This window comes from Bos indicus x Bos taurus, chromosome 14 (assembly GCF_003369695.1).
Source record: "Bos indicus x Bos taurus breed Angus x Brahman F1 hybrid chromosome 14, Bos_hybrid_MaternalHap_v2.0, whole genome shotgun sequence".
NCBI classification, from domain to species: domain Eukaryota; kingdom Metazoa; phylum Chordata; class Mammalia; order Artiodactyla; family Bovidae; genus Bos; species Bos indicus x Bos taurus.
In genome coordinates, this window is record NC_040089.1 from 26,663,025 (window position 1) to 26,689,194 (window position 26,170).

Here is a 26,170-nt window from a genome sequence, read left to right on the forward strand (position 1 = left end):
TGTACGAAATGACTGATTTTGGTATTTGTATAATCCTCTAGTCAATTTAACTAAGTTGAGCTTTTCACAGCCCTCGGTGCAGCGGCTGCTCATCTGATTACACCGCTCAGGGGAATAAGGTTAAGGGCGGGCTGTTGGTAACCGGAGCATTTCCAGGGCTTTAGTGCAGCAGATGGGCTGCTTGGCGATAGTCATGCATCTGCTGGCCTGCTGTGGCAGCTGCTGCTGCTTCATGTTGTGTTCTTTTGTTCTGTTCCATCCAAGAATGGAACGCGAGGAAGTGTAGTGAATGGATTAATTTAAGGTTAAGGTTAGTGTTTTGCTTGCTTTCTAAGTAACCGATCATAACAATGCTTTTGGTAGAAGCTAATGAGTTTCTCTTAAAGTGAACTAGATTTATAAAATATGGCTCAGTGAGGGGGCTAGATTAGTATTGTTGGTGGAGACCAAATTCAAACGTGTAAAATGCTGGCAGGTTTTTGTTTTTGTTTTAATCATTTGTCCCTAATTCTTTGTTTTCTTCCTTCCTCCCCACTACCTCCCGATCCCTTCCAGGACCTCGATCCAGACTTTGCCTGACACTGCAGGGTCCAAGAGAATTAAAGAAATATGGAGTGACATGAAGAAGATTAGTCAGGATTATAGGCTCTGAGGACAAGCCCTCAGTGAAGTGAAGCACAGACGAGCTCCCGCGCTCTGGTCTGGAGGAGCCAGCCGTGTGCTGGGAGAAGATGGCGGATCCAGGAATGATGAGTCTTTTTGGCGAGGACGGGAATATTTTCAATGAGGGCCTCGAAGGCCTGGGCGAATGTGGTTACCCTGAAAACCCCGTGAACCCTATGGGTCAGCAGATGCCTATAGACCAAGGCTTCGCCTCCCTGCAGCCTTCCCTCCACCATCCCTCCACCAACCAGAATCAAAGCAAGCTGACCCACTTCGATCACTATAACCAGTACGAGCCGCAGAAGATGCACCTGATGGACCAGCCCAACAGAATGCTGAGCAATGCCCCCGGGAACGGACTGGCGTCTCCTCACTCGCAGTACCACACCCCTCCTGTCCCCCAGGTCCCTCATGGAGGCGGCGGGGGCGGCGGCGGCGGCGGCCAGATGGGCGTCTACCCGGGCCTGCAGAACGAGAGGCACGGGGGCCAGTCCTTTGTGGACGGCGGCTCCATGTGGGGCCCCCGGGCCGTGCAGGTGCCCGAGCAGATCCGAGCCCCCTACCAGCCGCCGCCGCCGCCGCCTCCTCCGCAGCCCCAGCCGGCCCCATCGGGGCCCCCCGGGCAGGGCCACCCCCCACACCTGCAGCAGCTAGGCGGTTACCTGGCCCGGGGGGACTTCTCCATGCCGCAGCATGGCCAGCCACAGCCGAGGATGGGCCAGTTTCCCCCGGGCCAAGAGGGCCTGAGTCAGGGAAACCCTTTCATCGCTGGCCCCGGGCCGGGCCACCTGTCGCACGGCCCCCCACAGAGCCCCGGGGTGGCCCCAAGCCTGCGCCACGCGGTGCAGCCCTTCCACCACCACCCTCCCACCGCTCTCCACGGGGACTCGGTGGCCCACAGCCCCCGGTTCTCCCCCAACCCCGCTCCACAAGGGGCCGTGAGGCCGCAGACCCTCACCTTTAGTTCTCGGAGCCAGACAGTCCCCTCACCCACTATAAACAACTCAGGGCAGTACTCCCGCTATCCTTACAGCAACCTAAATCAGGGATTAGTTAACAGTACAGGGATGAACCAGAACCTAGGCCTTACCAATAGCGCTCCCCTGAACCAGTCCGTCCCGAGGTACCCCAGCGCGGTGGGATTCCCGCCCGGCAGCGCCCCAGGACTCCTGCACCAGCAGCCCGTCCACCCCAGCGGCTCACTGAACCAAATGAACGCGCAAACTATGCACCCTTCGCAGCCTCAGGGATCGTACGCCTCCCCGCCTCCCATGTCACCCCTGAAAGCGATGAGCAGCAGCGCGGCGGGTACGCCTCCCCCGCAGGTGCGGCCTGGCAGCGCCCCCATGGACGTGGGCGGCTACCCGAGCATGCCGCACCCGCAGCCGGCTCACCAGCCGCCCGGCGGCGCCCTGGGGCTCGGACCGAGGAGCTTGGGCCCGCGGAGCCTGCCGCCGGCGCGCCCATTCCTGGGGATGTCCCCGGCCCCTCACCTGAGGCCCAACGGCTGCCCCGGTGTGACTCTCGCCGACCCGCAGGCCGTCCAGGACCGCCTGCTCCCCGGCCAGCAGCACCCCGGGCCGCAGCCGGCCTTCCAGCAGCTGCCCAGCTGCCCTCCGCTGCAGCCCCACCCGGGCCTGCACCACCAGTCTTCACCCCCGCACCCGCACCACCAGCCTTGGGCGCAGCTCCACCCCTCGCCCCAGAGCACCCCGCAGAAAGTGCCTGTGCCTCAGGTAAGGGGGGGCGGGGCCTGCAGCCTCGCGGTGATGCACTGCTCTCGCGAGGTTTCTCATTAACTTGGGGGAACGCTGCTTCACTCCAGGTCCTTTGTTTTCTTGAAATCTGCTCCGGAATCTTTTTTTTCCCCTCTACTACTTGTTGTTCAGTCGTATCCGACTGAACATACGTAGCCCAGACGTATCCGACTCTTCGTGACCCCATGGACTGTCGCACGTCAGGCTTCCCTATCCTTCACCATCTCCTGGAGTTTGCCCAAGTTCATGTTCATTGCATCAGTGATGCCATCCAGACGTCTCATTCTCTGACACACTCTTCACTTTCTGCCCTCAATCTTTCCCAACATAAGGGACTTCTCCAATGAGTTGTCTGTCTGCGTCAGGTGACCAAAATATTGGAACATCAGCTTCAGCATCAGTCCTTCCAGTGAATATTCAGGGTTGATTTCCCTTAAGATTGACCGGTTTGATCTTATGGTCCAAGGGACTTTCAGGAGTCTTCTCCAACACCAGTTTGAAGGCATTAATTCTTTGGCGTTCTGCCTTCTTTACTGGTCCAGCTATCACAACTGTATGTGACCACTGGGAAGACCATAGCCTTGACTATACGGACCTTTGTCAGCAGAGTAATGTGTCTGCTTTTCAACATATTGTCCAGGTTTGTTATCGCTTTCCTACCAAGAAGTAATCGTTTTCTGATTTCATGGCTGCAGTCACCATCCTTCTATTAGTTCCTTAACTTACTCTCTCACTTAGTGGCTTGTGCATTTATCCACTTTTTCAAAAAAATAAAAAATATTGAATCCCCCTGCCCGAGGACTTGTGCTGGAGCTAAGAGTGCATAGAAAAGCCAAACCCAGGTCCTGCTTGCAAGGAGCTCTGTTGTCATTGCCAGCGGGGAGGTGGATATTGGACCCAAGTGTTTTTCCCTTCTCTTTATTTTTCTATGCTGTTCTCTCTACCCCTCTCTCCGATTTAAAAATACACTGAGCCTTGGTTTCCAGCAATGTTTCATGTATTTGTGGTAGTGCCTCCCACCTCTTAGGAAATCATTATTTTAAAATAATTTTTATCAATCATATTTTCAGTTCAGTTGCTCAGTCATGTCAGACTCTTTGTAACCCCATGGACTGCAGCAGGCCAGGCCTCCCTGTCCATCACCAACTCCCAGAGTTTACCCAGACTCATGTTCATTGAGTTGGTGATGATTTACTTAAAAATTAAAAATCATATTTTTAATAAACATTAAATTTTATTTTATTGTTATTTTCCTTACAACATGTGGTCTTCTGAACCAGTTGTTGAATGTTAGTGTGAACTTAACTTGCACCCTGAAGAAAATCATAGGAAACGACAATCCACAGAAAGTGTTCAGTCTCTTAACAGATTGGGATACCTAGCACTGAATGCAGAGGTCTTCCTTTTTATCAGCTGGGATTTCATCTTACAGAATTTATAAGCAGACAGATTTAGGTTTTAAGCTCTAGTATTCCCAAAGACATCTTTCCATTATCAGTGTTGGTGTTTGTGCCCTGGGTCTAGGAAAAATAAATTAATGTCTGTACGTACAGAGTATTTGGAGTACTGTTCAGAAATATGTATTGATCTTCCACTGTGATTGCAGCCCTGAGCGTAGATGGCACAATGTGGTTTTAGAGCTGTAAGGCACAATGCTCGTTCCTAATGAACTTGTAATCAATTTGGGAAACCATGACTGATATGTGAAAGTATAAATCAGAGGGAAAGACCATGCATGGTTATGCGACAGGTGTCCAGAGAGAGGCAGTGCCTGTTGGTGAGGGTGCTTGGAACCTGGTTAGGACTTAGCCAGGGGTGTGAACTGAGGACGCATTGCAAGTACATCAGAGGGGGCATGGGTTGTTGAGTTTGCTGCCGGCAGGGCCTGGGCATAGAGGTCTATATTATGCTGTAAAGAATTTGGACTTCACCAGTGATAATGGACTAGACAGTGCCTGGGCTGGTGGGGGAACCTGGAAATGAGCTGTGAGTCTGGAGCCCAGGCCTTGTGAGGACAGTGTGACCAGGGATTGGGGAATGGGAATGGGAGAGAATGAAGCTACATGCACGTAAAAGGGTGGGGTCTGGAAACAGAGCCTTTTAGGGGGCATTGTGGGTGGAGAGGCATTTAGATCAGAGACTCAGACGCTTCTGCCTTGGTGGGACTAGGGAAGTGAAGATCAGGAAGTCTCTGGGGGACCTTAGGACACACTGGGGGTTTGGGGAAGCTGTGCTTACAGGCCCGATGCACTTGGGGATTCTCAGGACGGGTCCTGAGGTTGGGGGGCCACAAGGGTCTCAGCTACCTGGCCTGTGCTCCCCCAGAGAGAGCCACTTCCCATCCTGGAGCCTCACCTGCAGTGATGGCAACAGGCTCCGGAGACCGTGGACAGCATGGAGGGAGGGCAGGAGGGCTGTCCACCAGCTGCTGGGGCCTTGGCCCACCTGGGTGGCTCCTAGGGCAGAAAGGAGCTTGACTTAGTTTCCAGGGAGTAGTCCTTTCTTGTTCCCCCAAAGTTTCTTACAGAACATGGGATCTTCTGAGAGCAGTGGCCCTTAGATACCTCCTGGTCCCAGCATCTTCTCTCCTCCCTGGAGGACAAGCACAGTAATCCCATCCCTGGGTGGAAACTGCTGATCTCCTCCAGCTTTCCCTCATTTTAAGAGCTCAGATGTTTTAACAGAGGTTCAGAGGACATAGATGAGTATGTGGGCTCTGAGTCTCCTAGTGCCTGGGGTCTGTGCCCTGGTAGATAACCATGGCCACCAAATGCATTTCTCTTTATCTCCAGCTCCATCCTCTCGAGCACAGCATCGTAGACTAACCTGGAACTGTTTATGAGGTATATTAAACAAGTAGATTTGAGGTATTTTTATTATCTAAGTTTAGTTGCCTTTTTGAACATTTTTGCATGGTATTTGCTTCTTTCTTTCTCCTCAACTTTACAGAACCTCTTCAGCTTTTGAAGCACTCAGTTCTGAAAATCATACTGGCGTAAAGTCTCAAGATGACCGTGGACTTTGAAATCAGAAGAGTGTTTGAATTACAGCTCTCCTTATTTGCTTGGTGACCTGAGATAATTTCTTACCCTCTCTGAACCTCAGATTCATCATCAGTAAGAGAGGAAAAAGTGCCCATCTCAAAGGGCCTTGAGGTCAAGTAGGGTAATATACTCATACCGTGAGAGTGTGATCTCTAGCTTATGGGGCATGCTTGTTGTGCTTAGTTGCTCAGTTGTGTCCGACTCTTTGTGACTCCATGGACTAGCCCTCCAGGCTCGTCTGTCCATGGGATTCTCCAGGCAAGAACACTGGAGTGAGTGGCCATGCCCTCCTCCAGGGAATCTTCCCAGCCCAGGGATTGAACCCAGGTCAGCTGCATTGCAGGCGGCTTCTTTACCATCTGAGCGATATATCAGGGAAACCTGTACATGTCAATTTTCTTCTAGGTTCTACTTTCTGATCTGCTGCAGTGAGAACCTTACTTTGTAATTCGTGTCATTTCACGTGTACTAAATACAGTAAAAAGTCACTTTTGTTTTTAAGGAACAGGTTACATGTTATGAAATATGGCCTTAGTTATGAAACATTAAATTTGACTTGTGCAAATATCACCCCCCTTTTAGCCCGTGTTTCTGGGTGTGGTGAGTTTAATGGAGTGGATCGTTCAGTAACCTCAACACCTCTCTCTGCCCGGGACTGACTCACACGTTTCAAGCAAATCATCTGTCTGATTCTGTTTTGCTTTAGAACTACTAAAATTATTTTACACTTCGTATATGACACAATGGCTGTTCAAAACTGTGCTGTGTAGCAGGGAAATTACCAAATTAAGTTGAAATATTGATGTAATTTGCTGAATTAGCACATTCAGATAGGATTATTGACTTTTTTATCTTGAGTGTTTTGTTTTTTTTTTTACATTTTAATAGAAGTTATGCTTTTTGGATGTTTCATGGGTAGTGAACAGATATTTTAAAAATTCTATCACATGTTTAAGTATCTTTGAAGATAAGTCACTTTATAATGAAGAGTCAGCAAAGGAGAATATTAGAACAGACACCATAGTTCATCGGGCCATATGTTCATTGTGTGGATGCAGTCTTTAATGTTAGCTCCAGACTAGCTTGATGATTTGATGATACAACTTAGAGGGAAAGAGAAAACCTAGCTTCTCTTTCTTTTCAACAGCTGATTAGGACAGTAGTTTCCCTCTTCATCTCAGACCACGCTCCCTCCTTCCTTCCTTCCTATCAATCGTTAAATAGTTTATTTATATTTTAATTTTTTTCTTCCAGTTTTGTTGAGATATAGTTGACTTACAGCCCTGTATAAAGTGTACAAGGAGTATGGTATAATGATTTGATTTACATATGTTATGAAGTGATTGTCAGAATAAATTTTGTGAGCACCCATCATCTAAGTCCAAAATTAAAGAAACAGAAAAAAATTTTTTTTCTTGTGATGAGGCCTCTTAGGCTCTCCCCTCGTATCACCTTTTACGTATGATATACAGCAGTGTTCATTATGTTTATTATGTTGTACACTGTACCCCTGGTACTTATTTATCTTATAACTGGAAGCTTGTACCTTTCACCACCTTCCTCCAATTCCTTCTCCTCTAGCCCCTGCCTCTGGTAACCACAAATCTCATCTCTTTTTCTATGAATTTTTGTTTGTATTTCAAGTGTAATTGACCTATAGCACTGTAGTGTTAGTTTCTGTTACACGACACGGTGCTTTGAAATATCTGTGCATTTCAAACTGATCACCACAGTAAGTCCGGTTACAATATGTCACCACGCAAAGATGTTAGGTAATCGTGGGCTGTATCCGCCACACTGTACGTTTCACAGCTGTGGCTCATTTGTTTTGTAACTGGGAGTTTGTCCCTCTCAGTCACCCTCACCTATTTCTCTTCCCCTCCACCCCCTTCATTCCAGCAGACACCTGTGCGTTCTCTGTGTCTGTGACTCTGTTCCTGTTTTGTTGTGTTTGTTCATTGGTTTGGCTTTTTTAGATTTCACATGTAAGTGAAATCATATAGGATTTGTCTTTCTCTGCATCTCAGTCCCTTTTACGCTCCTTAAAATTGTTGGTGACTCTAGGATTCTTTCTATTTTTATTGTTTTTAACACCAAGAACATTTTATACTGGGATATAGCCAATTAACAATGTTGTGATAGTTTGAGGTGAGCAGCGAAGGGACTCAGCCGTATATAGTTGACTCTCAAGATTCTTTACGTGAGTTTTATGTGTTAATATTTGTTGTTTTGGAAATTCAAAGCGAGGACAGTTTGAAATATTTGTTACTTCTTTGTAAAACGAGTAAAAATAGTAAACCATTATGTGTTAATGTTCATCACATCTGTAACTGAGAAGCAGCTGTGTTCCAAGAGAACAAAACCTCAGTGGCATTGTTTTACCTTTTCTGAGATGTTGCGTTCTAACAGCTGTTTCCTCGTGCAGTCTGCAAGCAAGTCATGAGCCTCTGGCCAAGTCCATGTGCATTCGGAGAGAACGAGTGTGAGAGGCTTGGTGACATCTCAGTGTCACCTAAAAAAACACCCCGAGCTCCTGGAGCCCCGCTCTGAGAACCAGCCGTGTGGAGGCGGGAGTGTAGACCTTGGAGTCTACAGTTTCTTGGTAGGAGAACTACCAACAGATTCCTGACCCCACGACCCCAGGGGACTCCACCTCAGGGCCCCTTGCCTTCTCTCCAGAATGAGGGGTGACCCACCCTCTTGGTTAGAGGCACAGGGAGAGGAGTGGTAGCATCCATTAGAATCTAACCTGGTGTCAGACGCACGGTAGGGACTCAAAAGTGACCCTTTGTCATCAGGCAGGCATTAGAATTGCTTGCTGTGGAATTGGGGGATGACCCCAAGCGTTCATTCTAGGGTTGCGTGTGGTCAGAACTGTTGGATCCCTTCCCTCGGTTCCTTGGAGCAGTTCACAGACGCCCAGGCTCCCCATGCTGCTCCCTGGGGGAGAGGAGAAGGGCTTGTTGGGTGGAGGGGGGTGCGGGCTGCCTCTGGAAGGCACGCTGCGGTGGTGAGCTTGTGTGCTGGGGGGCAGCTTGGCACCCAGTCTTAGGAGGCGAGCTAGGGGCCTGGGAGGGTGTTCTGGGCAGGTGCTGTGTCTGCTGAGCTGTGAAGCATCAACTGAGTTGAGTGGAGGGTGGGAAAACGCAGGCAAGGTGAGAGTTGGAAGCCTAGGAGACATGAGGGCAGAGAGAGAGAGAGAGAGAGAGAGAGAGAGAGAGTGAGCCCAGGGCTCTGCATGTCCCTCAGTGTTGCTGGACGGTGGGACCAGGGCCAGGGGGCTCCCCTCTCTCCAGCATGACCCTCAGACCAGGCTCCGTGTCCACGGGTGCACTGGGAAGGTGCAGAGGGACCCAGCACCATCCTTGGGAGGAGGGAGAGAGCGGAGAATGGGGCCAGGTGGACGCCAGTGAGAACTACCCAGAGGGAAAGCTCCGGATATCATTTTTCTCTTGAAGAGCTTGTGGGTTGTCCTACAGGTCACAGGTGAACTTCCGAGTTTCTGAATGACTCATCCTGCTCAAATCTACAAAGGTGTAGATTGATTGACTATACTCTGAGGTGGGCAAGTCCTTGTGAGAGTTTTAGGATCCCTATGTGTTTGTGTGTGTACGCTCAGTCATGTCTGAGTCTGTGACCCCATCAGGCTCCTCTGTCCATGAGATTCTCCAGGCAAGAGTACTAGAGTGGGTTGCCATTTCCTCCTCCAGGGGAATCTTCCTGACCCACTGATTGAACCTGTATTTCTTGCATCTTCTGCATTGGCAGGCGGGTTCTTTACCACTGTGCCACCTAGGAAGCCCCACTGTGCCCTTAGAACAAGTATGTTTTGGATGCATTTGTGCTTCTCTCATTAATTTGTCCTGAAATACAGTCATGGTAAAGGAGGACAGAAGCAGAATGCATCTTTAAAGGACCACTTAGATTGAGGTGATGGATAATAACTCCTGTGTCCTAATTTTCCCATGGGAGATTAAAAAGGATCCAAAAGAATCAGTGTTGCAGCTTTTCCCATTCTGTCTTTCCGTGATGTGTTATGAATAGCTTAAAAAAAAAATAGCCTTTCTGGGAAACCCTTTTCCTGGTAAATGTCAAATAGAGAAATCCTCTCACTTCACCCGGTAAATAACAGAATTGCAGACACAAGCAGAGTAATTGGCAACTACTAAATACATTTCATAGAAAAAGTGGACCTGCATCTTTTACCTCATTTATGAAAATTGTGGTCAGGGGTAGAGAAAAGGACCTTTTTCATTGAGAGTGGATGTGTCTCTGTGAATACCACTCTGGACAGACTTACACTTTGACACCCCTGATGACGTCTGGTGGAGATGGGGAAACAGATCAGCTCCGAAGAAAACGTGTATTTGACCTGAGTGGCGCCCGGGGGCTATGGTCAGTGTGTCCACACTGAGAGGCACGCAGGGTCAGGCCTGCTGGAGTAGCGGCCCTGCTGAGCCCACAGAGGAATTCAGAGGGAGCCCACCCGCTCCCCCAGGCACTGGTCTTCAGACACCTGGGGTTTGGGCAGCCATCCCCTCCCCAATTGTTCCTGGTAACCCCCTGTCTTTCATGAAGACTGAAGGTGTCTCTTCTGACCACTCCTATCCGTATATTTTACTGCTCAGTGAGCACCGCCTGCATTTCCCCTGAGCACAGCTGGTTTATTCCAGAGGCCAGCGATTCAGGGGGTTAAAATGGAAAATGCCAAGTGTAGACTTAGAGCAAAGAAAACATTCTACCCCATCTGTCCTTTTACCCCACACTCTGAAAGCATGAAATGAGCCGAATGCTAAATGGTAGGTAGCCTTGCCTCTGAGCGGCTTTTATTTTCTACAGGGGTATTGTTTTCTGCGACTCTCAAAACCATCATAGATAACGAGAAGTTCATTTTTAAATTGACTTTATGGATCAGCCTGCATATGATCCATCTGCTAACTGTCCCAAGCAGCCAGTGAATTTTCTTAACTTTTAAGAAGTCACTTTTAGATACTGCTTTTTTACGATGTACCGTGGTTGCCTTCATTCAGCTCCATCAAAGAAATATTTATTGAGTGCTTCTTAGGTGCCACGCCCTATTTAAGGACAAGGTTGGTGGTGTGGCGGGAGGCAGGGAGAAGGCCAAGGCCTTCACTGAGGTGGATAGGAGTTTTGTCATTGAGGTGCAATCTCCTGGCCATCATTTCTTTGTGTACTTACTATGTTCTAGACCAGTGCTGTCCAACTGAAATACAGTAGGAGCAGTGAATGCTAGCCACATGTGTTATTTTAAATTTTCTAGTCACTACATTAAAAAAAGAAATGATATATTAGTATTATGTATTTAATTAACCAGATATATCCAGGATATTATTCCAATGCATAATCAGAATAAATAATTACTAACAGGGTATTTTACAGACTATTTGAGATCTAGGATGTATTTACAGGCAGAGCCCATCTGCATTTGTATCTGCATAAAGCAAACCAGTAGTCCATGTGGATGGTAGCCGCCATATTGAACACTGCAGCACTATATTCTTTCCACAGCAGCTGCTTCCGGTTATCTTGGAAAACAAGAGTGTAAAAAACTAATGCACATATAAATAAACTTAAAATTGTTAGTCTAATAATGAGTCAGCCTCCAGTACAGGTGTCAGCACCCTCCTCGTAAAGTTGGGAAATTAGTAACTTTTTTAAAGGTATAAACAGTACGTGGTATTGTTGCAGGGGTGTGTGTGTGTGTGTGTGTGTGTGTGTATATGTGTTTGTGTGTAGTATTAGTATCAGTTCCTAAAAAGATAGATTATCAAAGTGAAATTTCCTTTATTTGGACTTCAGAGAAAGCTATCTTTCTACTTTATTTTAAAATAATGTAAAAATAACATTTTTTTCTCAGAAAGATGAATTATAGCCATTTTTAAGATTTTAGTTTCAAGTGGTTTGGGGATACTTTTCATAGTTATTCTCTCCTCCCTTCCCCTTTAACTTTTCTTTGCCCCTCTGTGTCTAATGCTTGTTTCTTTATGAAATTGGTCCTTCGTTTTCACTATTACGCATGCACTGCCACTCTTCCACCCCTAGTCTTTTTTTCCTTTCACCTTTTCTTCTCTGCTGCTCTTTCTTCTTCGTTTTATCATTTGTTCAGAAAGGCAGTCTCTGGCACTGCAGAGAGGTAGTTGGCCAGGGAAGGAGAGCTGGGAGAAGGCTCAGGGGGACAATTAGGAAAACAGCATTGCTGGTCCTGACTTGGAGAATTTACCTTAATCTTGACATCTCAATATCAGTCTCTGTCCTCTGCAGTTACAGCTGTCAGTCTGCAGATAATCTCTAGGTAACCACGGGGAGCTGACCCTTATTCTGCCCTTGTTACTGGCTGCAGCTCTTTATCAGCGAAGGAAGTCAGTAGCAAACTTGTGCTTTTGCCTTGCGAAACCTTAGTAGGTGATGGTGCATCACAATGAGGGAGGTTTCATTTTTTTCTTCACTTACTGTTAAAAACAAAAAACAAAAAAACAGAGGACCTTCTAGGGCCTGGGCCATGGCACTAGGTCCAGGTCCTGGCGGCAAACTTAAAGGAAGTTGGCAAAACGCTAAGCTGTCAGCAGCACTTGAAAAAGCTGAAAGTCAGCACAGAGGCGCCTATGGTTCTACTAGCTTGCGCTCTGGTTTGGGTTGAGTGATGAGAATGATGATCTTGTAAGACTGGGTACTGCTGCGAAGTCGCTTCAGTCGTGTCCGACTCTATGAGACCCCCTATCCTTAATTCTTCTTTCAGTGATCGAATTAAAATCAGCACCCTGGCAGTCACTTGAAGGAAACACGTCATGTCGATGCCCATTTGTGAAGAGCATGGTGTTCGTGATCTGCTTTTATAGTGTTTTTGGTCTCTTCTCTGTTGCCTACTGTGTTTAACTCTAGACAATTTTGTACCACTGATTGCAAGAGAATTCTTAGACTTGAATGCTAACCGGGTGGAAGCAAAATCAGTTGTTTTAAGTTGTAAGGAAGAGGTATTAATCTTGAGAGCTGTTTTGTTCTGTTTGTTTGCTTTGGCCATGGGTATCAAGTGCTGGAGAATATTGAAGGCGGTGCAAGTGGTGGTGGTGGAAAAACCTGGTTAAGAGTTCCTGTAATGCTGTTCACTTACGCTTGCCTCCCTGGCCATGGTCTGGCTGGACAGGTGGGCAGCGTTAGCATAAGAATCCCACCCCCAGGGAAAAGAAAAAAAGAATCCCATCCTCTCTCCCTGAGATAGGCTATGAAGCCCCTGCCTCATGCTTACTGTAGAGTGTTACAAGCATCGCAGGGTGGATCTCCCTGTGACTGACTCTGTGTGTGTGTTTGTGTGTGTGTGTGTGTGTGTGTGTGTTAAGTCGCTTCAGTCATGTCAGACTTTGCAACCCCGTGGACTGTGGCCTGCCAATCTCCTCTGTCCATGGGATTCTCCAGGCAAGAATACTGGAGTGAGTTGTCATGCTCTTCTCCAGGGGATCTTCCCTACTAGTGAATAGGCAGTGACTTTTCAGATCATCCTTTCCCCAGATGTTAAGGAAATGGTATTTCTGGATGTACTTTTTAATGAAGGGATGGTATGTAGACTTAAAGTTCTTATCGAAAATAGGAATACTTGAAGTTAAAGTTCATTTTTTAGGTCAGGCTCCTAGATGGACTTGTACAATGTGAACATTCTCTTTAAGAAAAAAATTATATAAAATTGTGAGATTATTCAGATGTGCACTTCCCTGGTGGTTCAGATGGTAAAGAATCTGCCTGCAGTGTGGGAGACCTGGGTTCGATCCCTGCATTAGGAAGATCCCCTGGAGGAGGGCATAGCAACTCATTCCAGTATTCTTGCCTGGAGAATCCCCATGGACAGAGGAACCTGGCAGGCTACAGTCCACAGTATCGCAAAGTCAGACATTACTGAGCACATGATGTATCTGTTTTCACTGTTAATGCAAAAAACACCTCAAGAGATTTCCCTGGCAGGCCAGTGGTTGAGATGTCACCTTCCAGTGCAGAGGGCGCAGGTTCAATCCCCGGTGGGGGTGCTAACATCCCACGTGCCTTTGGCAAAAAAAAAAAAAAAAAAAAACCCAAAACATAAAATAGAAGTAATACTGTAACACTTAAAAAGTGGTCCACATCAAAAAATCTTAAAAAAAGAACAAACAAACAAAAAAAACCCCTCAAAATGTCAGTGTGAAGTGGCCAAACTTGAGTTGCACTGTAGAAGTGGCTAGAAATGGACGGTGGGAACTTATGGAGAATTTACCTTCATCCTGGCATTTTGCCATTACTGTGCCCCTCTGCAGCTCCAGGCTGTAAGCCTCCGGATGACCTGGGAGTGGCCGTGGGCAGCAGGGGCTCTGGGACAGTTACCGCTGTAATGTGCTGCTGCTGCTGCTGCTGCTTTAAATCGACCCCTTGCTAAGCTCACTCTGTTTCTGGCTCTCCTCATGCTGCAAGGACATTTTCACGAAGGAGAACCCATGAGATGCATGGAGGCGTGCCAGGGATTAAAGGAGATAAGCAAGAGTTCTTTAGGGAAAAAGTGTGGTGATTTGGTGAAAACTTCGGTAGCATTTTATCAGCTATTCCTCCAAATGACTGAGATCCTTTTCACTTTAACCGCGTTACCTCAGACTCTGACGGTGCTAACAGGGCGCCCTCATCCTCCGTGCTGGGGTCAGAGGCCACAGTGGTTGGTGTACTCAGCGTCTTAGACTCAGTCTCTGACTCCGCCTGGCATCTGTCTGCCTTGGAAATGATGGTAGGAGACCTAGCCTAGGGAAGGAAACATCCCAGGGTCTGATTTTGGAAAAGGTCTGTTCTTAGTAGAGCTGAGCATAAAGCTCACAGATTTAGTTTTTGCAAGCAATTTGAAAATCAGTACTTTCTTACAAATAGTGTGCTTCCCTGGTGGCTCAGACGGTAAAGAATCTGCCTGCAATTGAGGAGAGCCCTGTTTGATCCCTGGATTGGGGAGGTCCCCTAGAGAAGGAAACAGCAACCCACTCTAGTATTCTTGCCTGGGGAATCACATGGACAGAGGAGCCTGGTGGGCTGCAGTCCATGAGGTCGCAAAGAGTCAGATATGACTGAATGACTGATAACTTCTCATAAATAAGGTCTCTAAGCTAGGGTGTCATTGGTGAAGGAAAAAATAACCAAAAAACCCAGTAAGAAACTAGTCATTTATAGAGCAAAAATGAGCCAAATGTGACAAACCTCGTGTTTCCTTTGTTGCAGACTTGAGTGGTCATCCTTTCCATGCTGTGCCGCGTTAGCTGCTAGAATAATAATTCATATTAAACATAAATATAGTTCCAAGACTAAGTTAATGGGAAGAGGCGTCAGCTTCCTTGTTTCATCCAGAGTTTACCTCCTCATTGTTTAGACGCTTCAAACCTGCTCTTGGGTCTCATGGCCCCACCAGGCTCCCTGGTGGGGAGAGGGTGCTGGGGTGGGAGGAGGTGGTGGTGGGGGCTGCGGAGGGGGGAAGGTGACATACAGGGACGAGGAGCTCTGAAGACCATGGGCTTCAGGACACAGGAGTTGCATTTGAATCTTGCTTCTCCAGTGTTTTGCTTAGTAAAATTTTGACTTAGCCTAAAATTGGACACGTCCCTAAACATTAGTTTCCTGAGGATAATATTTGTACCAATTGCATAAGATTATTGTGAGGATTAAAGAAAATTATGGCTGTAGCTGGAATCAAGAATGCCAGGAGAAATATCAATAACCTCAGATATGCAGATGACACCACCCTTACGGCAGAAAGTGAAGAGGAACTAAAAAGCCTCTTGATGAAGGTGAAAGAGGAGAGTGAAAAAGTTGGCTTAAAACCCAACATTCAGAAAACGAAGATCATGGCATCCGGTCCCATCACTTCATGGGAAATAGATGGGGAAACAGTGGAAACAGTGTCAGACTTTGTTTTTTTGGGCTCCAGAATCACTGCAGATGGTGACTGCAGCCATGAAATTAAAAGACGCTTACTTCTTGGAAGAAAAGTTATGACCAACCTAGATAGCATATTCAAAAGCAGAGACATTACTTTGCCAACAAAGGTCTGTCTAGTCAAGGCTATGGTTTTTCCTGTGGTCATGTATGGATGTGAGAGTTGGACTGTGAAGAAGGCTGAGTGCCGAAGAATTGATGCTTTTGAACTGTGGTGTTGGAGAAGACTCTTGAGAGTCCCTTGGACTGCAAGAAGATCCAACCAGTCCATTCTGAAGGAGATCAGCCCTGGGTGTTCTTTGGAAGGAATGATGCTAGAGCTGAAACTCCAGTACTTTGGCCACCTCATGCAAAGAGTTGACTCATTGTAAAAGACTCTGATGCTGGGAGGGATAGGGGGCAGGAGGAGAAGGGGACGACAGAGGATGAGATGGCTGGATGGCATCACTGACTCGATGGACGTGAGTCTGAGTGAACTCCGGGAGTTGGTGCTGGACAGAGAGGCCTGGCGTGCTGTGATTCATGGGGTCCCAAAGAGTTGGACACGACTGAGTGACTGAACTGAACTGAAACTTTTTAGCACAGTACACAGCATGCAGTTAAGTCCCCAAGGAGTGTTAACTATTTTATTATAACTTTTGTAAATGTAGTCATTGGAATGAGCTCTTGGAATTTTTCCTCCCATTGTCTACTCTTTCATCTTAAAGTAGAAAACCATTCCCTTATTTTGTAAAATAGAACATTGTGTGTCAGTGTCTTAACACCCAAGATATCAGATTCTCCATAAAGCAAATGCAAATTGATAATATTTTTAAGGGGAGGGGGCAAAAATTGCTACCACATTACAGTTTTTAATTGAATCTCAGGGAAATGGGATTGTTGTTGCCATTTAGTCACTAATTCACCTGACTCTTGCGACCCCATGGACTCTATAGCCCACCAGGCTCTTTTGTCCATGGGATTTCCCAGGCAAGAGTACTGAAGTGGGTTGCCATGTCCTTTTCCAGGGGATCTTCCTGACCCAGGGATCAAGCCCTCATCTCCTGCATTGGCAGGCAGAGTCTTTACCACTGAGCCTCCTGGGAAAGCCCAGGAAATTGGATACTGTAGATAAAAGACTGACTGCTTTCTCAGTGTTGAATTTCTTCTCCATTGTAACCAAGGTGAAAGCCATCACTTGGCGATCAGCACCTTGAGGCTGCTGGGGTGAAGCCAGTATCCTGTTTTGTGTTGTGAGGGAAGTTGACTAGTGTTCCCTCCAGCATCCAAGCGGTTAACCCTGACCTCTGTTTACACCTATATATAGTAAGTCTTGACCTGGTTAAATACAAATGTAAACTTACAGCTGTTAACCATACTTGAAGCGATCCTCTTCACCCTGTCACCCTGGCCCATATCTTGCTGCGTCTCCACCTTAGGCTCTGACCCACCTTGAGCTGCAGTGTTGAGTTTATTTGGTGAGTGTGTACCAGTCGCCGAGGAGGAGCACCGTCTGAAGCTCTGAACGTGACTTCATGTTTTACAGTGAAACAGTCACAAAATAATTTGTTGTAGTTTGACTTAGTAGCTGGATTTTAAAAGCTTTGCCTAAGAAGGTAATTCACATTTTAGAGTATGTAAGGTCTGCAACTTTGGCAACGGTTTTTATGGAACTCCTAACACTGCAGCCACTTTTTGAAGTTTGCTATTTTGAGCTGTGAAACTTTAGAGCCCCGAAGAGGCTGGAGCCCCAGTCTTGTTCTTCAGGAAAGATCACAACTGCATCTTAGCTCCCATTTGAAGATAAAGAAGAAGCCCTTGGCTTATCATATTCAAGCTTTATGCACCACAGTTTTTTACATTTTATAAAAGTATTGGTTGAAAAATGAGATAGGAAAAAAGTAAATGTAAAACCTGTTGGTTATTACCTAATGTCCAGATATAATGTGTTTCTACAGTATCATGTGCAGGGTGTGTATACATATTACTTTTTTGATCCATATTCTACAACTTGTGTGTAAAATGATGTGCTCCCTTCACATTTGTTTGTTGTTGTTTAGTTGCTAAGTTGTGTCCGACTTTTGAGACTCCTTGGACTGTAGCCGGCCAGGCTCCTCCATCCATGGGATTTCCCAGACAAAAATAATGGAGTGAGTTGCCATTTCCTACTTCAGGGGATCTTCCCAATCCAGGGATCGAACCTACTTCTCTTGCGTCTCCTGAATTGGCCGGCAGATTCTTTACCACCTAGCCACCTGCGAAGCCCTCCCTTCACATTGTGGAAATATTTACTGTAGAGTGGCTGCAATCCAGGCATGTCATATTCTTTCATTTAATTCATTGTTTAAGGCGGGGGGTGTCTCTGAGTATATTTAGCTGTGTACCGAAGTTTGTCAGAAAGTAGTATTTTCCAAATTATTTTTGCAAGAAAGTTTGCCATGTTTTTGGATGTTTCACGGTAACCTTTTGGTAGAAAATGTCTAGCCTAGTGCTGTCTGTGGACTTGATTTGATGCTGAGAATTGTCACTCTCTGCTCTGTCTGGTACAGAAGCCACCAGCCATGTAGGGCTCCTGAGCATCTGAAAAGAGGCGAGTGAGAGTCAGGCACGGACATTTTAATTTAATTTTATTTAATTTAAATCTAGATAGCCATATGTGGCTAGTGACAGGCATGTTGGACAGCTCAGTGTATATAACCAAACAAGACAAATTATTTAAATCACAGGAAAATTAGATGTAGTGCGTAGACCTAGAAAGGGCAGTGTTTTGTTGGGTGTGTAGCTGGTGTCAGCTTTGAATTTCTGCTGCTGTTGTCTCACCTCTCACCACGTGGGCCTGGCTAGATGGTGAGATGATACGGTGAGAGAGAGCCACGCACGCAAGGCGATGCCGACGAGGTTCACCTCGTGATCCTTGGCGTAAATCTTCGCTTCGTACTTGCCAATTGTCGCTTAACATGATGTGGTCTCTTTAGTAATGTGAGGAGAGCATCTTGTTTTCAAGTATAAGTGATCTTTTAGAAAGCTGTTGTTTAAATTTTCTTCCCCAAAACATTCCAGTCGAAAGTACTTTGTATAAAATGTGTGCTGTTACTTGTTCTGTTGGTTGAAAAGCTGTTCTTACAGTTGGTAAAATTGTTTTTTTCCCTTGAAAAAGGTTTTTTACAATTTTATGTTAAATGTGATTATTGAACTGTAAAATTTCAGTCTCCTGGTTCCTGGAAGAAGAAATTTCAGAATGCTTTCTCCAGGGCTGTGACTGCTGGCTGTGTCTTGACCATCAGCCCTGAAGGGTGTATGAACTCACGCCTCGGGGTGGGCATATGTACCCGCGTGGATCTCTTGATCCAAGAGACCCTAGGCCTTCATTTGGCACTGAAGACAAACAGAGAAACTTGAGTTGTTTTAAGATGTTACTTTAGGGTGCATTAGTTCTATCCTAAGATTAATATTGTTGTTCTCAAATTTTCTAATGTATGGTTAGTGGCAGAGGGTAAATGGAATCAATAGAAATCTAGGCTATAGTCTTTAGTTAGTATTTCTCCAAAAAGGATTTGAGACATTTTGACAAAATGTGTGTGTGTGTGTGTGTGTGTGTGTGAAATAGAAACAGGAAATTGGGTTCTGAAATGGAGACCAAGGAAGCATGCTAATTACAGCCTCAGCTGCTGGGCTGGGCATCCTGGTGAGCGGACAGAGGGAAGCTGGAGAGGTGATCACTCTCATCATCAGAAAGAAGGAAATTTTTTTTCCTCCTCAGAGATTTTTTTTTTTGGGTAGCATGAAATCCTGAGAGAAACTTTTTGCTTGGTGTATTTTATACATAGGAGGTGTTGACAGGCATCACAAATACTTTCTTGACAAGAGTAGTCTTATAACAAGTGTGGAGATAGTTTTGGTTTTTCTGGTTGTTTTTCATCTGCCAAAATGGTTCCTCCCTTGACCCTGGATGGTTCCGCCCGAGGGGGTGGCACTCAGGACCACACGGCACAGGCTGGGTTGCTGTGGCCCAGGGGACACTCCCAGAGGTGTACACGGACCAAGGATGCCTGAGGTGATGGGTTGCACATCTGAGGTATCTCCACATTTCGAGACTTCTGGTCTGTTAATTAGGTCATGGATAGGCTTTTGACAGATTATTTTGACAGAAGATTGTTAAGTTGTTTAGGTAATCAAGAATCTAAATTATTATCAATATCTTCAGTGCCACTGAATTATTTGTTTTATATTCATTTGTTTTTGGCTGTGCTGGGTCTTTGTTGCTGCAATCGGGCTTTCTCTAGTGGCGTGCAGGGTCTGTTCTCTAGTTGCAGTGCGCAGGCTTCTCATTGCATTGGCTTCTTTTATTGCGAAGCAGAGGCTCTAGGCCCACAGGCTCAATAGTTGTGGCTCATGGGCTCAGTAGTTGTAGTTCCTGGGCTCCGGGACACAGCCTCAGTAGTTGTGGCTCACGGCCTTAGTTGCTACATGGCACTTGGGATCCTCCCGGACCAGAGATCAAACCTATGTCTTCTGCATTGGCAGGCAGGTTCTTAACCACTGGACTGAAAGGGAAGTCCCTGAATTATTCATTTTTAAATAGTGAATTTTATATGCATGAGTCTCAACTCAATTTTTAAAAAAAGAGTCCAAAGCACCAATTTGTATCTTAATGGTGGAAAGCCAGAGCCCTATTCTTTAGAAACCAGATAAGAGGGTTATCCGATGAACATTATGTCTTGAAAGTTGGGTTCCTAGTAGGCATTGTCACCTAGATGGAAATCTCTCACCTGCTCCTGGCATTTGGGAGCATAAAAATGGTTGTGGGAAAATCCAGAATTTCCTCTAGAAACAAAGTCAGTTAAGCAGTCAAGACTCCAGAGCAGCTTTGCCCAGTGGAATTTTCTGGTGGATGAAAGTGTTTTACGCACTGTCCATTATGGTAGCCTGTAGACATGTTGGTTACAAACACTTAAACCGTGGCTGGTGTGACTGAACAGTTAAATTTTATCTGCTGCTGCTGCTAAGTCGCCTCAGTCGTGTCCGACTCTGTGCGACCCCATAGACAGCAGCCCACCAGGCTCCCCCGTCCCTGGGATTCTCCAGGCAAGAACACTGGAGTGGGTTGCCATTTCCTTCTCCAATGCATGAAAGTGAAAAGTGAAAGTGAAGTCACTCAGTTGTGTCTGACTCTTAGCGACCTCATGGACTGCAGCCTTTCAGGCTCCTCCATCCATGGGATTTTCCAGGCAAGAGTACTGGAGTGGGGTGCCATTGCCTTCTCTGACTTTAAGTAATTTAAATGCCACATTCGGCTGGTGACTACTGCATCCAACAGAGCAATTGTAGAGTCGTAATTGATAAGACAGAAGTATTCAAATGTTTTGTTCCCTACAAGAATTTTGAAACAAAAAACTTTCAAAAATTCTAGTTTTTTTTTTTTTTAAAGTTCAAATAAATACATTAAAAAGTGTTTGCCTGCATGACTGTCACCACTAAGCAGGCGTTTACCCCGGCGCTGCCCGCTTTGATATTTGTTAGTGGAACTCTTTGCTGCCAAGACTCTCCTGCCCTGGAGGTGACACTGAGCAGAACACCCCAGTAGAGTAAAGGCAGCAAGTCTTATACACGCCTGGCGGAAGCCAGTATAGCCTGTGCAGAGGCCCTGGGGCAGGAGTGTGCTTAGAACGCTTGAGGGCGGCAAAGAAGCCAGTGTGTTTGGAGTGGAGGGAGGGAGGGATAGGAACTTTGGTTAGAAGAGTAAATAAGGCAGGGGTTGGGGTGGTTTTAGGGGACTGGGTGGTTTTCGATCAAGCAGGGTATTGTGAGCTATGGTGAGGAGTTCTGAGTTTTACCACGAGTGAGATGGCAAAGCTGTCGAAGGGTTTGAGCTTGAGAGTGGTACGAGGTGTTGTGTATGTCAGCAGGCTCTCTCTGTGCGTCTCTAAGAAATAGGAGAAATAGGTAGAAGGGCAAATTCGGTCGCACAAAGAGGCTGTCAATCAGGCAAGATGCAATGGTGGCCTGGACTAGGGGGTTGGCGGTAGGAAGTGACAGATTGTGCCAGTGGATTGGAAATGGGATTTGAGAGAATGAGAGCCATCATGGTTCTGACTGGAGCAGTTGGGGGATCTGAGGATCCAGGTTAGTGCAAGAAACTCAGGTTTAGTTTGGACATGTTAATGTGGAGGTGCTCCTAGACTCCAGTTCAGATAGGTAGTTGGATACGGGAATTTGGGGATGAGTTTAACAGTTATAATTGTATAGATGTTGTTGTTGTTTAGTCGCCAAGTTGTGTCTGACTCTCTTGCGACCCCAAGGACTGTAGCCCACCAGGCTCCTCAGTCCATGGAATTCTCCTGGCAAGTATACTAGAGTGGGTTGCCGTTTCCTTCTTCAGGGGATCTTCCTGACTCAAGGATCGAACCTGTGTCTCCTACATTGGCAGGTGGATTCTTTACCACTGCGCCACTTGAGAAGCCCTGCGTAGATAATATTCTGCCATAGGCCTTGACAGGGTTAGAAGAGGAAGGTGAGGCCAGGGCCCTTGTACAGCCCATCGTTGGTACTCTAGGCTAGAGGGTCCCAGGACCTGCAGTGAGGAGAGACCACCACCAGGCATTCTTCCTAGATCCCAGGCGAGGAGAGAGTGGCCAGCAGGGAACCTTTGATGGGGTCACACGGTCTTACTGTGAGGTGTCCCATAAGATGAGGACTGAGTCCTACCAGCTTCAGTCTCAAAGGTTAACTCTTCTCATACCCTTATATAATTCTCACCTACATAACTCCTATTGTTAAGTTGTGAAATTTTAGTGGACTTCTGAATACGATGTTGCAGTGCACCCAGAGATGGTTGTAACAACACTTAGCAGCTACCGTGTACCAGGCTGTGTTGTTGGCTCCTGAGGTCGAAGGTGGATAAGAGAAGCCCCTGTAAACTTCTCGGACTTGCAATCTTAGGAGAGAAGGTACCTGAGCATCTTAGTGCCGTGCTTGGTGTGATAACTGTTCGGGGCTGGATTGAGTGCCGTGGAGGAGCTAGTGACAGATCAGTGAGGTGGTGCTGAGACCGGAATCACCTGACACACAGTCTCTACTTTCCTTCCTCCGCCGAGAGCCATCTTCACACTGTAAAAAGTATCCAGTGTTGAAGTTTACAAAGACACTTATGGGAGGACTTGCACTTGAAAAACAAAATCACTGTTCTTCCCAGGTAACCAGTGGAAATCTTTGCTTATTGCTCATCCCACTTTCCTGCTGTCTGCTGTCACTAAAAGGAAAAAGAAAAAAGAGCCTAAGAGTGGAGGGAAGTCCTTTGATGTTGTTTGAATTGACAAGATAAGCATTTCTTGTAAATCTCACATTTCATCTTTACAATGAATGTGAACTTTGCAGTCTACTCAAGTATGTCATGTCTGCTTGGCTGTTTGATCATTTAACTCACCCTTGGCCACAACCCCTTAAGCAGCGATTCTGATTCTTAAGGACGGAGTGCTTTTGGGGTTACTTTGGATCCCTGTTGGCTACTTGCCATGTACGCTTGGGTAAACTCATAGGCTCGTGGTTTTGTAACATATCTACTCTGTAACTTTGTCATCAGAAATTTCCTTAATGTCTAGGTAAGTGTACCTGTCCATTGGATGAAGATAGTACAATATTGAGAAGCCCTTAGGCAGGGCCTCGAGAATTCCTCCCAGGGCGACTGGGTTTCTCGTCGGTCAGGACAGTAGGTCCAGGCTGACTCATCAGACAAGGAGTGAGCACTACAGGCCCCCTGCTCTTGTGTCCAGGGGCGATGCAAGGGGCCAGGCTTCTGGGTCATCCTGTCTCGTGTCTTCAGGGATCCTGTGCAGGTCCCATAGAAAAGTTCCTTCTGCAGCTGCAAGTGAGCAGAGCCCCATCTTCCTCTGCCTTCTCTCCTTCTCACCTCCCCAGAGAAGGTGAATTGATCCTAGTTCTTCCAGACCCTCTCACCCCGGACTTCTGTCCAGAATGTTCACCTGTAGTTTTAGAGATCACTTGCTCTGTAACGTCTTTTCTCTCTACGTTGCAATCACTCGTCTTGGAAGGCAGCAGGCGCAGCGTGGAAGAGCATGGCCTTGGAGTGCTGGTTTCATCACTGTGGAATCAGCTGTGTGACTGTGGGTGAACCACATAGCTTCTCTGGGCCTCAGTTTTCTCATCTATACAGTAGGAATCATATCTGTTTAATGCTGTTGTTGGGGCTTCTCTAGTGGCTCAGCAGTAAAGAATCTGCCTGCAATGCAGGAGACACAGGTTTGGTCCCTGGGTTGGGAAGATCCCCTGGAGAAGGAAATGCCTACCCACTCCAGTATTCTCGCCTGGGAAATCCTATGGACAGAACAGGTTGGCAGGCTACAGTCTGTGGACTCACAAAAGGGTTGGACACAACTTAGTGACTTAACAACATTAACAAATACTGTTGTTAGGGAGACTGAGATCATACACTAGTGTGCTTAGAACTGTGCCTTCTGCATGATACGTTGTTTGTAAATTCAGTTCAGTTCAGTCACTCAGTCATGTCTGACTCTTTGTGATCCCATGAATTGCAGCACGCCAGGCCTCCCTGTCCATCACCAACTCCCGGAGTTCACTCAGACTCACTTCCATTGAGTCGGTGATGCCATCCAGCCATCTCGTCCTCTGTCGTCCCCTTCTCCTCCTGCCCCCAATCCCTCCCAGCATCAGAGTCTTTTCCAGTGAGTCAACTCTTCACATGAGGTGGCCAAAGTACTGGAGTTTCAGCTTTAGCCATCATTCCTTCCAAAGAACACCCAGGGCTGATCTCCTTCAGAATGGACCGGTTGGATCTCCTTGCAGTCCAAGGGACTCTCAAGAGTCTTCTCCAACACCACAGTTCAAAATTAGTGCTGCCATTAATGCCTCATTATTATATTATTACTACTTCCGTGACTGTATTGTTGCTAAAATATTCTGTATCCCACTCTGTGTTCTAAGTGGCGTGAGTTGAGGGTTCCTGTCCATCACCTTCTGTGCCGTATCCCCAGGGCAGGGCACATTCGTTCTGCAGGTGCCCATGCAGTGCTCCGTACCCAAGGCAGAGCCTGGGAGAGAGGGGCACTGCGGGGCCATGGAGGGCATGGGGAGAATGCTATTGGAGGGCGTCCTGTGGGAGGAGGTACCTTCTGGGTTGAGTCGTCCCTGCTGGGTGGAGGGCAGCCAGATCCGAGGGTCATGGAGCACTCACCTGAGGACTCCGGGGAGGGCTATCAGGTGGGAAAGAGCAGATGCCCTGGGTGGGGAAATGAGGGGAGCGGGCAGCAGAGAAACTGAGGAATTCCCTGGGCAGTGCTGCCCAGGGGGGAATTGGATGTGAGCCCCAGGTTTTGAGTAAAATTGCCTCCTCATCACATTGAAACAAAGAAATAGCGACGTTCATTTTTGTATATTTAATGTGCATATGTGTTTAAGTCGGTTCACTTGTGTGATTCTTTTCTACCCCATGGACTGTAGTCCAACCAGCCCCTCTGTCCATGGAATTCTCCAGGAAGGAATACTGGAGTGGGTTGCCATGCCTTCCTCCAGGGGACCTTCCTGACCCAGGGATGAAACCTGTGTATCTTATGTCTCCTGCATTAGCAGGCATGTTCTTTACCATTAGTGCTACTGGGGAAGCCCATATTTAATGTAAGATACCCAAAATATGGTTTCAGCATATAATAACTGAATATCCTTTCAACAAATAATATTTAATACAAAAATATTAACAGGATCATCCACATATTTTCCTCCTAAGCCTTTGAGCTCTGGTGTGATTTACACGTGGAGCCCCTTTCAGCTCAAACCTGCCATGATTCTAGTGCTCCAAGGCCGCGTGTGTCTGGTGGCCACCGCCTCGGACACCCCAGGCCTCAGGACAAGGTGGGTGGGAGGTAGTCCTGGAAGCAGGACCACGGCAGTGTGCGTGGTGGGGTCAGGGAGGGAGAATTGGGCTCCCACATTGCTCACTTGCTTAACCAGGTGGGTGGTGGCCTCACAGGTTGGTGGAAGAAGTCAGCAAAGAGAGCACAGTGTTTTTGGGTGTGTCTTGCTTCAGCAGTGGAGGGGGAGGAGGTGAGATGGTGAGTGAAGTTGTGGAGTTTGTGGCCAGGTGGGTCATCGGGCTTCGTGGTGACACAGCCTGGTCTAGAGCTTCATGACCTTGTGGTTGGGGACTAGACCAGAGCTCCTTAAACCCAGTGCAGACCCTGGGTCCTTCATCCCTCCAGCCAACTCAAACGCCTCCTTCAGCCTCCTGGCTTCTCCTCCTGGGCTTCAGCAGAAGGTACATGATCATTCCCCCACCCCCTCAGGAGATGGGCTGTGGTCAGAGCAAAAAAGAGAAGCACGCGTGTGTCAAAATTTGCAACCATGCCTTAACCTTCCACCTAAAGCAACTGAAATATTTCACAGCTCAGAGTCATTAGAATTTTAAAGTTTATTTTAAACATGTACATAGAGGAAAATGATACGCTGTCTTAGATAAAAATATACAATCAATGTAGTTCAGCACTTACTAACGTTATTTTTGGAGGCCAGATTCTGAGAACTCTTTCTAGGTCTCTTCCCCAGGAGTGCTTTTGTTGGAAATGAGCTGAGGGATGGTGATCCTTTCATAGCAGAGGGACAGCATTTGGGGCCTGTTGAGACTTCTTTAAAGATATTATTTAAAGATAGGGTGAGAACCTCATACATCTGTCGACCCATCCATCCACTCTCCATTTATTCATCAGGCAGCGTTTTGGAGCATTTGTAACGTGCCAGTCACTCCGTGAGGTCATG

At 46.8% G+C, this 26,170-nt stretch overlaps 1 protein-coding gene across 3 annotated transcripts in view; it reads left to right on the plus strand.

Moving 5' to 3' along the window:
* Positions 1–530: 530 nt before the first annotated feature.
* Positions 531–26,170, plus strand: part of CHD7 (chromodomain helicase DNA binding protein 7) — a 128,330-nt gene continuing 102,690 nt past the window's right edge. For 2 of the 3 annotated variants that reach the window (XM_027561043.1, XM_027561045.1), the window contains exon 1: positions 531–2,399. In XM_027561043.1, coding sequence (XP_027416844.1) covers positions 732–2,399 — 1,668 coding nt within the window. In that variant the 5' untranslated portion in view covers positions 531–731. The remainder of the gene's footprint in view (positions 2,400–26,170) is intronic. The other variant, XM_027561042.1, reaches the window with a different exon arrangement.